The sequence below is a fragment of the Rhipicephalus sanguineus genome, chromosome 8, assembly GCF_013339695.2.
Source record: "Rhipicephalus sanguineus isolate Rsan-2018 chromosome 8, BIME_Rsan_1.4, whole genome shotgun sequence".
Taxonomy (NCBI): domain Eukaryota; kingdom Metazoa; phylum Arthropoda; class Arachnida; order Ixodida; family Ixodidae; genus Rhipicephalus; species Rhipicephalus sanguineus.
In genome coordinates this window covers 13,742,070-13,759,462 of record NC_051183.1, presented here as the reverse complement: position 1 = coordinate 13,759,462, position 17,393 = coordinate 13,742,070, and the positions used below count along the sequence as shown (strand labels likewise).

Here is a 17,393-nt window from a genome sequence, read left to right as displayed (position 1 = left end):
TAACACAGCCCATATTAAGGACACTGCTGTTGCAATAAATATTTGCACACCGCTGAACACGTCGTCATGACGTTAGTGAACAAGGCAAACACCAAATTTACATGTGCAACTTTCATGTTCATCACTGCCATCGCTGTATATCACATGGGACAGTACTGATAGAAAACTTTGCCATCAGTTTAATGTGGTAGCACTCAGAGAACTGACAAGCATAAAAAAGACAAAACAAGCTGTTTTGAACTATATTTATCATGTAGCTCTTTAAAACTAGGCCACGTGTATTAATTTTCCCTTTAAAAAAACATTCACCACATTAGGCTCTATGTAATTTTTTTTTCCTAAGCAATGTGACAACATTTTAAGGTAATGACTTAAACGCAAACCAGGACAGACCACAAAGAAGAGATGTGACAAGCACTGGCACTGTGCCTGTCTCATCTCTTCCTTGTGGCCCATCCTGGTTTATGCTAAAGTACCTTAAAGGTTATGTACCAACTAGGCCCAACCGAAGTTTTATAAAAAAAGATGCAACAACAGCCCTACTGTATTCTCGCGATTTCACTCTGTGCAGCTTATCTATACACGTCACAAATAGAATGCTGCAACGTACCTTGCTGCCACTGCCTCTGCTCTCGTACATCCATCCCTTGTAGAGGAACAGTGCTTTGAGAGCATATCTCTGTGCAAGGCTCCAAAGAACCCAAAGCACCACGCTGGTCACTCCACTCGCCGCCAACCGCGGCAGAAGGGCCGTCGACGCACCCGCCGCAGTCTTCTGGCTGGATATGACCGACGCCAGTCGCAGAGTGAACCCGCCATCGCGTTCAAGCAGCGAGAAGCCAGTCACTATGGAGAGCAAGAGGTACAGGCTCCGGTAGGAGGACGGGTACACGCCGTTGTAGAGGTTGGTCAAAAAGCGAGCCACACGCTTCTTCCACGAGCGCAAGCCGCTCTGCCACACGAGCAATAGCACTTCACGGTCATAGTTGATGTTGACACCTTCGTGGGTCACTGTGAAGCTGAAGGCCACAGCCTGATGTGCTTCCGCCATAGTGGCTGTGGACCCCCTTCTGTAACGAAACAATGTGCGTGGATTAGGATATTGTTACGAGGCACTGTGCATCAGTTGATGACTATATCCAGCAACAAAGAGATAAAAAAGGTGGCATGCTGCATGAAATGCTGCCAGCCATTCCGTGACACAGCTCCTAGTAAATATAATATATTCGCTTCTGTCTCTCCCGTGTATTCATGATACTGGTAACAGTATCGTACATGTACTACAGCTTTCTCGGGGTCATGTCCCAGCTATCTGTTTAAGGCATGTGGTAGACCAGAGTTAAGTTACTAGTGAGTAGTGGCACGTCATACATTCCTAGAAGCTTTCATGCTTAAAACTGGTTACAGGCAAATTTGATAGATGCAAATATGATTGATGAACCAGTGCATATCACAACATAAGTGCACACATCTGGAAGGCACAGAGTCAGTGCCTGAAAGTCATTCAGACTCCTTCAACAAGAGCAACTATTGGGCAAGTTGGTTTTCCTTCAGTTTTCATGTTCCTTCATGCAATCAATTATATTAGTCATCAAGTGATGAATGAATCAGCCTGCTGAGACATAATCCAGTTGAGAACAAGGCAGCTGCAATACAATATCCAATTGCCATCAGAGATGTTAAAGTGTTACATACCCAAACCTCCCTTTAATTAACAAAATTTTACTGATACTCCACAAATGTTACCAAGCTTCTGCATTTGAGAATGAGGATGAATGAGTGACTTAAACAGGTGAAACTCATAAATGAATGAACTGCTGAGGCATTCATTGAAATGCTGAGGCAGTCACAAGGAATCAAAATTAAACTCGGCATGGCAGGCATCTTCAAGGGGAAAACAAATAGTGCAGCCATGCGTGTGGGTTGCATGTCAATGAAGTTAGTTTACATATATTGCACAATGACATGGTCACAATACCTGAAGAGGAGTACCATAACTGCGTCGTTAGTATATTGAGACAGCGAAAATGATGTGCCGGTGCGCTACATGACGAAACCAAAACAGCACGTTACCGCTAGAAGCACGGCAGATGCAACGAATTTCAATGGGCACAGCCCAGGTAGAGCTAGGGCACCTGCGTTTCTCTAGCAAATCAACGCAGCTCGCAACAAAATTGTCGGGGTGCGTCCGAAAACTTTCAGCTTCGCGCGCATGGGAAAGAGCGGCCGTGCACACGTGGTGCCGCAAACCAGCGTCAGAGCTCGACGTCAGCACGCATGTGGAAGCGCAGCCGACGGTTCCATGAGAATGTGTCCAGCGAACCGAAAAACAAGGGAGCAGGAAACCTTTGGCGTTCTCACCATTAGTATTCGACCAGCTGCCCGGCAGTCATAACTACCTGGCCGCGTCTTTCTTTTCCTCGTGTACTGAGCACGCACCCTGCTTAATAGAGCTGAGGTGGATCTTGGTGGAACATTGACACGTTTTGGCATCCAGCCGATGTGCGCACATGAACGAAGAAAAACAGCCCATTAAAAAAAAGATAACGAGAGAAGTGAGGAGTGATGACCCGACGCACCTTTGGCTCCCCGATGCGGCAGGAAGAGATCGCTGGGCAGGTACTACTACTAGGGAGGCTGGTTGTCGTAGCGGCGACGCACACAGCAAGGGTACGCGACCAGAGAAGTAAAAAGGGCAATGGTAGTAGTGGCCTTGCACGCGGACGGAGGAGAGGAATCCACCGACGGGTTTTCCTCGCGGAGACGACAAAATAAACAAGAACAAGCGATAAATAGAGAGCGAGCGTGCGACCTACTCCCCTCCCCCCGGCGATTGCGGCCCGTGATAGAAGGGCCGTGCGCTTACGTCCACTGCTTACGTCGTTAGAACGCCCTCCCCTGACCCTCCGCGCTGCCCCTCGAAGGGGCGTCAGGTGCGTAGACGCACGAGACGCGGCAACAATGCAAGGTGGCGGTCGTTTTGATGAGAGCAGCAACTACGGCCCCGCTGCCGTCTCGCGGGTTGTTATTAGGCGTGTGGCTCTGCGCTGACGAAACCGACTGCGCGCTGCGCTTCGGAGACGATCCCGCGATCGTTGCATGCCCCTCGGCGTTCGAGTAAATTGATCCGTTCGGTTGATGACACAACGCAAGGCGTTTCTTGGAAACGAACTTTAGCCGCCGGTGAAGAAACTGAACGCCTCGTCGCTGGGACAAAAAAAAAAGGCGACGCGAGGAACGCGGAGAGGGCCAGCGTACCAACGTGATGAAGCTCCTCGGTAGCTTTGCGGCGGAGCCCAACCTACCGGAGGCAGGCGGTGCAGCTGCGTTGCGTGTGGTGGGGGACCTCGAAGACTTTTGGAACGACGTCAAGACGCCGGTGGTCGACGCACCGCCGCGCCCGCCGGTTTGAAGGTGCCTGCTGGGCGCGGGATGCGCAGCTGTCGATCCGAGCACGCTGCTGCGACACATGCACCGCGCCGCCGCCAACGCACGTTTAGTGTAGTTGGCTACAGCTCGGCTAGCGGGGCGCGACGACGGCACAAAACAAACACACCGGTACCCGGAAATAAGCGCACATGCGTCGCTCGCCCGCCAGCGTCGACGCTGACGGCGCTCGCCAAAACACCAGTGATCCTATGCTAGGACAGTAGAGTTTCACAATATATTCTTTTAACTGTCTAGCTGCGCCGGTTGGACAGGTTTCGTATTTCACAATCATCATTCGCGCTCTGTTCAAACCTAAACTAAATGAACTCCAGTAATCGTCAGCAGCCAATCAGGCGACGTAGGGGCGGGAACTTTAAAAAGAACAGGACCGGTATTCTCCTTTCAGCTAGATCGCGTCAGGTCGACCTACTCAAGCCCGCTGTTAGTATGTAGGACATACTAATAAGTAAATAGAGTCCATTCTAGCATGTTCCATTAATCTGCCTAATCAGGGTAAATCTTTGAATATTAGTCAATGTTCTTGTTCAAACATGAGCATTAATTGTTATTCAGATAGCCCTATATTGTGCATAACACAACCCGAATTGAAGCCTGTAAATCCTCTACATGTGAGCTAAACCTTTCTCAGTTGTTTGCAGTGAATAGCAGAATTTGCACACTGCCAAACATATTTCTAATGCTTCCCTACCCCTTTCAAACACTGCGATACAATTTATTCAACAGCAGAGCCAACTCCACACTACTTGTTTACAGGCTCCGAGTCATTACTGCACAAAGTGCATATATGGTTGCAGGCCGGCACTTGCACAACTTGCTCGAAAAACTAGGTGGTTCAGATACGCACACTCTGCATATTGATATGTCGCTGTTGTCATCGACGTCCGGCAGCGCCGCATATCTGACCCGGAACCTCCCCAATAGGCGCACGAAAGGTGAAGTGTGCGCGTTATCTCCCAACACATCCTTGACACTTGCCGTCTAATCTAAACGACGCCTTCAGCACATGACAAGTGCACGGGGCCTTTGCTTTTCTGACTCTCTTTTTTTTCTTCGAGACACGACTCGCGTGGATGTGCACCTTGTAGACTAGCATGTTTTATCGCAAACTACAAGTGAGCGCTCGAGCACAGCAGAAATAGGCGCTCAAAGGTGAAGAGGTTGTGAGCCAAACCACGAGTTCACGAGCTGTGTACGAGAGCCCGACGTCTGATAACGAATGCGGTCATTGAGATCACACTTTACAAGACTACTCCCGCAACTGTTTTAATGACAAGCAGGAACGTACGCGAGATCTTGGTAAACAAACTGCAGTTTCAAGTTTTCCTTAGAGCCACGTCTAATCTGTCCTATTGCCATGGTCTTATTTACTTATCATACTAGATCTCTGATATAGCTTTCTTTTCTATTTCTATAAAAGAATCAGCCACAAAGTTACAAACCTACAAACGGCATGTTTATTTGCACTTTCAATAAATGGCCTTTGCCGTGGGGCAGCCCGAAGAGATGCATCATCGGGAAGTGCCTTGATGATCACCGGAAAAACTTCATCAGAAAAAAAAATCCAGTCCCAAAGGCCTCTTCTTTTTAATAGCCATAACGATCCTGAAATGAAAAAAGGTGTGCAGGGGCTTCAGAGATACGCAGTATCCGTAGCACGGTAGTACCCCGTATGCTCAAACCCTTCCCATTTTGAAGCAAGTTCAAGAAAGGCTCTTCGTCCTTACCGTGAGCACGGTTCACTTTCTCTGTTAGTGAAGTGCAGAGAAAAAGTGAGAAAAAACAAGGCATGCTTGTTAGTGATCTCGTGGAGAAGAGCAAACAAGTGCAATGACATAGAAAAATGAGCATACGAGACACATACGATACGCATATGAGAATATGCATACGAGAAATACGATACAAAGCAAAGCAAGAAATATGTTGCAAAGATAAGCTGTACTATTTGAAGCAAACACTTCCCTACAAAAATTACTACAGAGAGCTCTGATTCTACAATCGTTCAGCTATCGTGATGACAACGGGTGTTAGAAATGGATTTGTCTAGTCTTCGTATTCGTCTTCAGGCATTCTCACAACGTCTTGAGCCGATCTCACCCAGCTCTTATCTTTCTACATTGTCAAACAGTCACACTTCTCTCAATGTGGGAATACAAAAAGTTTTAATTTCAAATTGATGCATTTATAACAAAATGTTCAGTTGAAACATTATTGATTTGCAAAGCCATAATGCCACTGGAGATCCAAACCAGAGAGTTCAGGGGAAGATGAAGGCCTGAAGTGATGAAAAGTTGATGAACTGGGAATGTTCATCAATTGGCAGGGAATGCTGCTGGAACATTGGCTCCAGCAAAATTCCCTGTTCAACAATTTTTCATCAATTAAGGCTGCTTGAAGACAGAAGAATGAAGTTTAGACAAATCCATGTACTACCCATTATTCCCATGAAGACAAAATCTCCACATTTTTCAACCCTTGCACGCAACTGAAGCGCCTGGGTTACCTCCATTCACAAAAAAGTTCTGGTATTTTACAAGCCAAAACCGTGGTATGATTATGACTTGCACTATGGTGAACGACTTTGGATTAATTTTCCCACTCAGCGTTCTTTAACGTAGGCCAACTCCGGCGATTTTTCGAGGTCGATGGATCTCAGTGAAATTCGCTGGGTACGTTCCTTTGCACGTTTCCGTCATTTATGCCAAATTACAGGCTTGAGACATGCGCAGATTGTTTGCAAATGAATTTTAAAGATTGTCTGCAAACGCCCTCCTGGCTTCCCACAATTACAGTCGAATCCCGCTATAACGAATACCGCTACAACGAAATTTCCGCCACAACGAATAATTTTCGATTCCCCGTCAGCCGCCCATAGAAAACAATGCGAAAAATGTCTCGTCATAACGAATACTTTTTCTGGGTATTTCCGCTTGAACGAAGTTTTCGCAAGTGCCACCACATAAGGAAAAGGAGCTTGCCTAGGATTGCCGCGAAATTCCGCTAGAAATTCGACCATTTCTCGTTGCCAGAGCCGTGCGGCCGCATCGCAAGACACGTGTCTTCATCGGAGACATGCTTTCTGCCACCTCACGCACATCCCGGTAAATTTTTCGCCATTGAGATGCTCTGCGACAGATCGTCCATCCGCCATGATGCTGCCGGCGGATTCTATGCGCGTGCGGGCCGCGGAAGAATCGTTGATGAACTCCCGCCATTGTTTTGACGTAGCACTCAAAACAAAACTACTGCTCGTCTTCACAAGACCTGCGATCGTGAATGACATCCATGGCGTTTTGAAGGCACACGCGCCGCCAGCGCGCACCTAGTCCAAGCGTAACTGCATTCTGCCGCAACCGCTGTGAATACAAATGCGGTCGTGTCGACGCGACCACGGGCGACCACGAAAGTACGCGCGCATCCATCGAACGTACGCGCACCGACTCAATGCAATGCTGCGGCCAAAACCACGGTAGACGCGATCAGAGATAGCAACGACGCAGCTCTGAAGGCACATGCACGGCCAGCGCGCACAGATTGAAAACGGAACTACCGTCGCTACCGTTTGCCGGAAGCGCTGCGCAGAAAACCGCGGCAGAGACCGCCGTCGCTATCGTCGCGATTATCGATAGCGAATATGCTGAAGTACGCAGCTAACACACCGGAAGAAAGATTAAAGGCAACAAAGTCGTAAAACGACACGAAGCGTTTTGACTTTCCTTTCTCTCGCTTATGACTGTGGTAGTGCGGAGCTTCGGCACTTCGTTTTCACTTCGCCTCTACCGAACTTTGGCACGCTCCTTCGCGGCGCTACGCGCTCGGCACGCTTCGAGGGTAGCCTGCATATAGTATTTGCTCGTGTATAACCCACGTGTATAACTCGCCTATTGACGCAAAGCCGCCTTCATTGCGTTGCCGTGAAGCCAACTTGCGCAACGAAATTCGCGTATAACCCGCACCCCGAGTTTAGCGCTAAATTTTCTGTATATTTTGTGCGTGTTATACGCGAGAAAATACATAATAATAATAATAATATCTGGGGTTTAACGTCCCAAAACCACCATATGATTATGAGAGACGCCGTAGTGGAGGGCTCCGGAAATTTCGACCACCTGGGGTTCTTTAACGTGCACCTAAATCTAAGTACACGGGCCTCAAACATTTTCGCCTCCATCGAAAATGCAGCCGCCGCGGCCGGGATTCGATCCCGCGACCTTCGGGTCAGCAGTCGAGCGCCATAACCACTAGACCACCGTGGCGGGGCACGCGAGAAAATACATTCACACGGTGTGCGGCCAAGCGCGTCCGAGTTAGCGACAGTTAAATGCAAAGGACAATGCATGCGCTTGCTGGGACCAAAGGACGAGTCATGATCATCAGATATTCCTAACTTTTGTGGTATATAGATGAAATTTCGCTGCAACGAAATTCCGCGACAACGAACTTTTTCGCGCGTCCCGTCAATTTCGTTGTAGCGGGATTTGACTGTACTGGCAACACTGCGTCTGTGACGTCAGTATTGGCAAGGCGGCGGAAGTGACGCAGCCGAGGGCACCGCTAACTTCGGCGCTTAGGCCGCTACAGCGAGCGTCTGCTGTCCACAAGGCAACAGACAGCGTTGGTTTGGCCGGCGCTTCGCTGGTCGTCCCGGCTGTCACAGTTTTCATACTCCGCGCCGGCGTGACCGGCATGCCTTGCACGACTTCCGGTTCGGTCGTAACAACGTCTACGTCATACGTAGACAGTACACTCGGTTGGGTTTCGGTTTCGGTGTTGCGCTTTTTTGCCTATTTAAAATTATTCTCCAATTTGCCGAGTATTTCTGCTATCGGGCCCGTAACAGGAGCGTCTCAGGAACATAAAAGCACCATTACTTTGACATGGCCAAAAAATCGCCGGAGTTGGCCTTTAACGTGCACCTACCTATCAATCTAAGTGCATGAGTGTTTTTCAGCACAACACCATAACCGCTAAGCTAACGTGGTCGGTGGTAGGTTCTAAGAAATAGTACAGCTGTGGTGACTTGCTACACTCTAAGAAAAAGTCGAGTATTTGGGGAGTATTTCTGCTACACAACAATAATCGTCATCCGGCTTGCTCCCGTTTCCTTTCTTGCAAACCCGGCTCTCGTCACTTTCCTATAAAGAACACTATGTCACGCTGATAACACGTGCGCCGTTCGTGACCATGAAGTGCCGGGACCGTGGTGATAACGCGAGGAAAGTACGCGCAGTGGATGACGATTATTGTTGTGTAGCAGAAATACTCCCCAAATACTCGACTTTTTCTTAGAGTGTATGTCAATCTCTTCAATCTATTCATACAAGTGCTCTGTCACTGTCTTTTACCACAGTTACCAGCACAAAAAAACAAAAAACAAAGAAGGTTGCCCTTCACTCCATCACACAACATTTAATTCATGAACTCTCCATAGTTTTCTTAATGCACAAGATAGAGTTGCCCGCTTACAATGCTGCAAATATAAGTTGCTCTAACTCCAACTGATTACTTCTGGAATGTACACAAAGATCGCCAGGTCTTATCAAAGCACCGCATATTTGCGTTTCCTCGAAAGTACAGACGGGCCTACATGCGAAGGCTATTATCGCATTTTGGCATCGATCGTCAGCTCATCACTGGAGGGTCAGTAATGTAAGGTTAGCCACTTTGCACTGTGCCTTTGGTGCTCTTTTGCCACTTTGGCGACATCACTACTAGGGTCATCAGAGACAAGTGCATGCATTTTAAAGGGACACTAAAGAGCAAAATAATATTTCTCATGTTTGTAAATTATTCTTACACAATACCAAAAACACTACGTCTGCTGTGAGAAGACGCTTGGTAAGCGAGAAAACGTGCAAAAAGAAAATATGCGGGTGGCGACACCACCCTGAAGTTCTCGCGCCAATCGCCATGACATCATAGATTTTGACAGCATCTACTAGGGCTTACGTAGTTCTTAATCAGTAAAAATGAAGTACATTGTCTTCTGAGGAAGTCAGAGGGTTAACATACTAAGCTTCAGGAAATTTGGTTGAGTCAATATGGCCAAAATATGAGAAAAACATACTTCGAAGTCCGCGACATCGCCATCGAATATTTTAGTGCGAAATTTAAAAGTGAGACTTTCAACATTGATTTTCTCATGTATTAATAAACCTCTGGTGGTGAAATAAACAACACTAGAGTTCTCAGAGTATAATTTATCAATCTTAACTAATTTACTATTTCACTATAGTGTCCGTTTAAAACAGAATTGCAGGTCCTTCAGCCGCTGCGAACCAAGGCAAAATTTTTAGATTGCAATAGTTTTTAAAAAGTTATCACCAACACAAGAATCTATGCCCTCGCTATCATGCGCCGGATTCTTATTATAAGTGATAACACAGCACATGGGAGATACCCGGATGCGATACTGCGCTCTCACAAGGTTTATTGAGGCTAAGATGTAAACCGCCACTGGATCTATGACAACTAGTAATTCCCGCATTTGTTCAGGGAGAGTCTACTTGCAGCTCAACAGATCGGAGTCCCGTGACCTGGGAGAAAATGTCACATGACGTCATTGGTAGTGCAGTACGTCGCTGTCGACCTGGCTCCGACAGCAGCGATGCTGGGAAAACAGTGAGGTCCGTGAAGCAGCACGTCATAGGTACTGGCCCTCCCCAATGACAAGGGCCAACCACCGACACTGGCAAAATAGCGATACTTATGCAACTCCAGGCAGAACCTTGCCTTTCGTTTGAACTGTACAGCGGTGGTACGATGTCGTACGTGACGTTTCTGTTCAGGTCACGTAACACTGACCTGTTGAGGTACAAATACTGTGTGCTACAATGTGCAAACACTGACATGCTTGAACAGATATCCAAACCACCAGGTCGGGTAAGATCTATTGTAAGGACCTTATGTAGACTAAGAATCTGCCTTTACTCCTTGAGTATAGAAGCGCTTTGTGAACAGAAATTTGTTAGCGTGAATGACAAGGCACTTTGAAAAGAGAAAGCATGCATGGACAGGTAAAGGCACAATGAAACACACTTATGCTGATGCAAGCATGACCTCTCTGCCTTCTAATGAATTCTCACTCTCTTTCTCTCTCTTATGCTATAATAAAGCTCTCTTAAATAGCATCGCCCAAAGACAGCGTATGGAACATGCGAACGCAAGCACTTTATGCTATACTCAAGCTGTCCATTTGCCACGATATTCGCTTTACGCAATGCCTCCGCGACTGCTCATGTCTCTACTGAATCAAATGCCCTTTCGCTATCTATGAATGGCATGTGAGAGGTTCGCCATGCTCCAGAGATTTCTCAATTACCTGTTCAAAGGCATGGATATCATCCATCGTAGAATACCCTTTCCTGAATCCAGCCTGTTCACTTGGTTGATTGAGCCTAGCGAACCTGCCATCTTGCCTGAATTCCTTAATTCACAAATTACATCATCGTCACTCGTAAAAATGTCATTTTCACTTTTCACGCAATAATGCCTGCCTCTGTATCCAAGCAGCAGAACAATCCTGGCACTCCAATACTATGTGTGTACTATGTAACGAACAACTCCCCTAGTGCAGAGAAAAAAGGCCAGACTATCTCAGACACGCACACACAAAATATTTTGTACAAGTGTGATTAGAGACGTATACACAACAGAACGATGCTAAGGGAAGTACACAGGAACTTATCTTTTATGTTATGTGCAGTGCTGGTTGAATGAAGTGCAAATTAATGCTAATTAGAGTGGAAGGTAAGGAAAACAAGATTGCACATGCACAAGATGGTTAGATCGTATGCTTCAGGCCAGAGGAAAACGTCTAGGCAAGCTTAAAGAAACGGTTGTTATACAGATCTCTCTGGCATTCGCATACGTATGGTACTTAACAGCAACAACGTGGGAAAGCAAATGAAAATACTGCAACCATATGACTTTAGGAAGTGCAGCTAGGAACAACCACCACCACACCTCCCACCAGTAACGACCACTGTAGGCTTTAATTCTCCTTCATCATAGACATACACTCTAAGAAAAAATCGAGTATTTGAGGAGTATTTCTGCCACACAACAATAATTGTCATCCACCTCGCGTACACCTCGCGCTATCACTGTGGTCCCAGCACTTCCCGGTCACGAACGGCGCGCGCGTTATCAGCGTGACATAGCATTCTTGATAGGAAAGTGACGAGAGCCGGGTTTTCAAAAAAGGAAATGCGAGCAAACCAGATGACGATTATTGTTGTGTGGCAGAAATACTCCCCAAATACTCTATTTTTTCTTAGAGTGTAGTCTGCAGGTTAGTAAAGGAACACTTCTGAGAATCTATTTGTTTATAACGACATTCTTATTCTGATAGTCCAGACTGCTTTAACACTACAAAGCTGCACGCACTTTTCTGGAAAAAATATGCCACCACGCTGTTTACCAGTACAGCGCTGGACATTCATCGACATCGATAGCATGGGACAACTTTGAATATGCAATGTCAAGCATTGCTCTAACTGATACTGGCTATACAATCAGCGACATAGGGGGCTGCCTAAATTCCTCTATAAAGGGAAATTTTAAATGATGAAGGCACTAGAAGATTGAGCGATTTCACTCCCAAAGCAGCCAAACTGAATAACAGTCTTGTCAAGTGCGCAGCTGCATGCACATGTATATACTTGCATGTGGCCCGGTCAGTCTACGGTCATCTGTCGCTGCAGATGAACAACAGCGCGGTCAATTCACACACCAAATCTTCCGCCCTCGCAAACTCAAACCAAAGATGACCACGCTCCACTGGCAGACTGATCACAGCTGCAGGTTTCTTTACAACTGTCTATCTATCTGCACTTCCATATTTTCTGGATAACTATTCGAACCACCCTCGCAATTTGACGAAAAAAGCTTGTATATATGCAAGTCTCACATGTATCCAAGATGCACCACACTTAACTGTCAGCAAAACCAAACAATGCATGCTCACAGACTCAAAGTGAAATGCCGTGCTTACCCAATTAAGGGCGTGAATTTTCCATTAAAAATTCTTTTCTTACAAGCCGCACACTTCAGCCAGCATTCTCTCCTTGTAGTCACCGAAAGCCACATTTATTTCAATTTTCATTTATATTAAAAAATCTCAGATTCGTTGGTCCCACAAACAGCATTAAAAAGCTATCCGACAATGACAATGACAAATGGCAAGTTTGAAAGAGTTTTCCTGCTACTATGAAGATGGAGGGTCCTACAGGTTTCGTCTTCCCCTGATTCTGAAACTGAGGAGCCAATCTACTTTATTTCTAGGAAAACGGGCTGTGGACAAGACATGATATTGCGAATGAGCTCTGCGGAATCCCTTAAGGTGGTGGAAGGGTTGCGAAAGGGATAACTGACAAGCACCCGTTTGTAGCACGAAGCCACAAGGAAATCTATACGGATTTCTCGGAAAGGAAAGCTTCTTAGTTGAAGAAAATTCGTTCTGGAACGGGGATCGAACCCAGGACCAACACCTTTCCGGGGCGGTCAATCTACCAAGCAGGCTAACCAGGACGCTAGCAATTGGCACCACGAGGAAGAATTACCATATTTACTCGCATAACTTGCGCACTTTTTTTCGCGAATTTGGAGCTCCGAAGAGGGGTTGCACAAATTACGCGGAGATTTCGCGAACACATCTGAAATAGCGCACAACATATAGTCCTAACGTGCGCGGTATAATACATGAAAAAAGAAAATAAATTATAGCGCAAATAAAGGGTACTTCTTTATTTAACAGAATTACCACGTACTTTATGACCAGCCAGATCTGGTCATGCACGGTCTAGTCGGAATCACTAGTTGAGAAGTCCGCCTGAGAATAATCGCCGTGGCCGCTGTCACCACTCTCCCAAAGCGCATCGTCCTCGGTTTCGTCGAGCGTGTTCAAAAGCCCCGTCTTGTTGAAGCTCTTCTGGACAACGCTGGGAGAAATGAGGCCCCACGGCGATACCGGTGGACCTAAGCTCTCGCACATATTTGAAAAGGTATTCTTCAATGGCAGGAAACTTTCCATGCTTTGGTCCTCAGAACGCTCTCCTTCCCGGTCTGGTATCAAAGAGCAAACTCTTCTGCTTTATCCAGCACCGAACGTGACTCATTCACACTGAAACACTTGGTGGCGGCACGGTTCCCATTTTCTTCGGAAAACTCTACAACAGTGAGCTTGAATTTCGCCAAATAGTTATTGTAGCCCGGAGCAAGAGAACAGTGAAAACTAGGCTTGTGCGAATAGTAAATTTTAGGTCCGAAGCGAATTCGAAGCGAATAGTGATTTGGTCAAAGCGAATTTCGAAACGAATTCGAATAGTTTATATCACATATTATAAAAAAAAATGAGCATATTTGTCATGACCCAACTAACCAGCACAATATTTTTAAAGTTGAAACAAGGCATATGCATATGTCATTCTTTTTGGTTCAAAGGGATGTGGAAGCAACTTTGAGTAGTAGAAGGATTTGACTTTCGGTAGAATGCAAGTGATAACCTGTAAAATATGTTACGTTTTAAAATTTACCATACTTATTGAATATAAGCCGGTATAACAAGCTTTTAATATTAAAAAATGATGAATCGATGTGAGGGTAATACAGTAAAACCTCATTAATTCGAACTCAGTTATTTCGAAATCCCACATAATTAGAAGGATTTCTGCGGCCCCATATTTTGCAATGTAAATTTGAGTGGATAATTTGAAGCGGCGGTCAGTACCAGCCCAGTTAATTCAAAAACTTTGGGCGCCATGTGCCAATTCCCGATCCCGATTTAGCCGCAAATCCGCAGAAACAATGGCCCTTAGGAGCCACAAGGAAATGCTATGTAGCAATACCAATGAGTGACAAGTGAAGCATCCCAGCCTTGCTGCAGCCTAGCGCAAGAAAAAAACAAAAGGCGGTCTTGTGGACAGCTGAAATGTGCGCCTACAGAAAAGACGTGCTTCACTGCAAAACAGCGGTGACACGCAGGCAGCATGACACATGCTTCTCTCAACGTCAGCGCGTCATGCTTTACCCATTCTTTCTGGGAAAATAAAGAAATTAATAAAGGGTGGTCTGACGGAATATGCATGCGAACCTCCAATTGGCGGTTGCTCTGGCAATTTGCGCACTTGCACTGTTGGCAGAGTACTTGCCTGCAACGCCTATTTCGAAAACTCGGTTCAAAAACTTCAATGATCATCTTTTCCATCCAGAAAACATGGCGAATTCCGTCACACTGGTCATTATTAAATTATTTATTTTAACAAAAACAATGGGCGAATGGTCGCATCATGACGCGCTGACGCTGCGAGGAGCAGGTGACACGCTGCCTGCGTGTCACTGCTGTGTTGCAGCGAAGCATATCTATTTTTTTTTCCGCAGGTGCGCATAACAGTCGACCACGAGACCGTTTTTTTTTTTCTCTTTTTTTTTCTTGCTCTGATGGCAGCAAGGCCCACCGTTTCCCCGGTTTAGCGGCAATATTGGGGCCAGGTATTGCTGGAAGACATAACCCTTGTAGCCGCAAACTAGCAGGCACAGCAAACGACCACCTCTGATTACTTCCAGTAATTCAAAGTTCCTTGCATCCCGCTTTTTGTATGTTTGGTTAATTCGAAAACCCGCTTAATTATAATTCTCACAGTACCAGTGACTGAATTAACGAGGTTTTACTGTACGTTCATTTAACCTTGAAGTGGGGCATCGCGGCAGTGCAGATTTCTCCTGAAAAGGTTTATTCACGGTACAGCACATCTCCACTGCAGTGAAACCACCTTTACAGGGGGTTACATGCGGTTTATATATGTATGTTTATTCGTTCATTTCGAATACTTCGAAATTTCCTAGAATTTAAATTCGTTTCGAAGCGAATTCGAATACTGTAATATTCGTTCGAATATTCGAAGTGCTCGAATATTCGCACAAGCCTAGTGAAAACGCGACTGGCTGATGGCGAAACCTAAACTTTTGAAATCAACCAAGGCTGCGTGGCAGCGGGGATGGCGTGGACGCAGAGGAGGAGGGGAAACGAGGGGAAAAGTTGGCACGATTGGCCCTCACACACCTCCGATGCAGAAAAAGGTCCGTGCCGTGTCGCATGCATGCATTCTCACGGCGGGAGAACGCTCGAGCAGTTCCTACAACCCGTGAACAGGTTTGGGTGTTCGGGTACAGTCCCTAGAATGAAATGTTCTAGGGACCGTAGTTCGGGGGTTTCCGGAGAATAGAAAGAAGTAATCGGAAGAAGGGACTTTGCACTCGCAGCCCATCTTGTGTATGACTGCGCTCGCCTGCTCCGCGAGGAGAACGGTCGTCCGAAGTCTCTCCGTGCACCGGCGAGCTGGCTCAGGCGGAGCGGGGAGCACAAAATATGCGAGTAAATATTTTTTTCTTTTAAGTAAAGCTGGCTAAATATTAGGGGTGCGCAAATTATGCGGGTAAATACGGTAGTCAACTCCAAGCATCCCGAACAACGACGAAATTTTCTTCAACTAAGAAGATTTTCTTTCTGAGAAATCCGTATGGACTTGTGGCTTTTTGCTACAAAAGGGTGGTTGTCAATTATCCCTGGCTTAAGACACGAGTGCAGAAGTCAGCTGCACATTAGATTCGGGGCAACTATAACCATAACACCTTGTCAAAGCATGCAAAGATAACACGCCTAGGGCTGTCACTCTGCAGCATACTCACCTGCAGAGAGCTCATGACGCCATTCGCGAGCGAGGAGAGTCGCGAGGCCACCTTGGTGACTCCGTCTCGGACTCCTTCTCTGATCTCATACAGGTTGGGTCCGGACAGGCTGGTGCTTGAGTGCGACGCGTTGCTCGAACCCGGTCCTCCGCCAAAGTAATCGGCACTCGAGATTGATGACGAGCCTTCGAAACGAGCTAGCTGGGCCCTCTTCTCAAACTACACATATAAAAACAGGGACAAAAAAAAGAAAATGCTCTCAGTGTATCACATACCATACAACCACACGCCAATTCCTAAGCATTGTAGTTCACAGTGACACTTACAGGGTGGCCGAAAAATACTGTAACACGAAAAAACAGCCATAACTCTTTGCAGAAATTTTTAAAAATGAGGGACGCTTTCTTTCATTCGACAGGTCATTCAATTCTGTACAAGGACTCAAATTTCAATTCCAAAATGTCCATCATGCACTTTGATACAGGCTTGACAACACTTCTGGAAACTTTTCACCATGGTGTATTCTTGGGTGCAATTCTCGATGTATCCACTTTGCGGACTATCCACTTCGGCCTCCACTGATTGGCTGGAGCTCGGCTGGAGCACCGATTGGCTAGACTTGAACAAGCTGCAATCTAAACGTCATTGCGATCTCTGGTATTGTTGTACCCTGCTTATGGTGGGCAATGATTGTGTGGCGGAACTCTTTAGAGAATATTTTTCTTTGAAGAAAGATTGGACACCATGAACAGTAAAAGTGCCAGTTCTATAAAAAAAAAAATAATAACGAAAACAATTAATGTCTCTACTAAAAGATATGAACGATGTACTGGAATGAAATAAAAGTCAAAGTGCATTACAGTATTCTTCAGTCACCCTGTAGTGCATCATCATCACAATCATCAGCCTGTTCTTATGTCCACGGCAGGATGAAGGCCTTCCCCAATAACCTTCAGTCTGCCTTATCGTGCGCGAGCCATTTGATCACCATGAACCTTTTAATTTGGTTGCTCCATCCAACTTTCTGTCGTCCTCGGCAGCATTTTCCATCCCTTCATATCCATTTCGTTACTCTAACTGGTCATCGGTTGTCTATGACGATTGGCCTGGGTCCATTTCTGTCACTTAGTATCAACCATAGTTTCCTACAATATTTACTAGAGGGAACTCTGGCATTGCAATCGCTCAACCACCATGGGAATGACGGGTAGTACTGGATTTGTCTAATCTTTGTTCTTGTGGCTTCGAACGCACTTGTG

At 46.1% G+C, this 17,393-nt stretch overlaps 2 protein-coding genes across 8 annotated transcripts in view; both read right to left on the bottom strand.

Annotated features, from left to right (window-relative positions):
- Positions 1–3,545, bottom strand: part of LOC119401414 (carnitine O-palmitoyltransferase 1, liver isoform) — a 32,992-nt gene extending 29,447 nt beyond the window's left edge. The window contains exons 1-2 of one of the 4 annotated variants that reach the window (XM_037668197.2): positions 3,259–3,545; positions 611–1,070 (exon numbers count right to left, since the gene is read on the bottom strand). In XM_037668197.2, the coding sequence (XP_037524125.1) occupies positions 611–1,051 (441 nt within the window). In that variant the 5' untranslated portion in view covers positions 1,052–1,070; positions 3,259–3,545. Of the gene's footprint in view, positions 1–610; positions 1,071–1,978; positions 2,011–2,579; positions 2,803–3,258 lie in introns of those variants that run through there. The other 3 variants (XM_037668199.2, XM_037668198.2, XM_037668196.2) reach the window with 3 other exon arrangements.
- Positions 3,546–4,886: 1,341 nt separating this feature from the next.
- The window catches only part of LOC119401410 (ADP-ribosylation factor GTPase-activating protein 2), a 33,737-nt gene continuing 21,230 nt past the window's right edge, over positions 4,887–17,393 (bottom strand). Inside the window, exons 8-11 of one of the 4 annotated variants that reach the window (XM_037668190.2) lie at positions 16,135–16,353; positions 10,769–10,873; positions 5,175–5,195; positions 4,887–5,052 (exon numbers count right to left, since the gene is read on the bottom strand). In XM_037668190.2, the coding sequence (XP_037524118.1) occupies positions 5,187–5,195; positions 10,769–10,873; positions 16,135–16,353 (333 nt within the window). In that variant the 3' untranslated portion in view covers positions 4,887–5,052; positions 5,175–5,186. The remainder of the gene's footprint in view (positions 5,053–5,174; positions 5,196–10,768; positions 10,874–16,134; positions 16,354–17,393) is intronic. The other 3 variants (XM_037668189.2, XM_037668192.2, XM_037668191.2) reach the window with 3 other exon arrangements.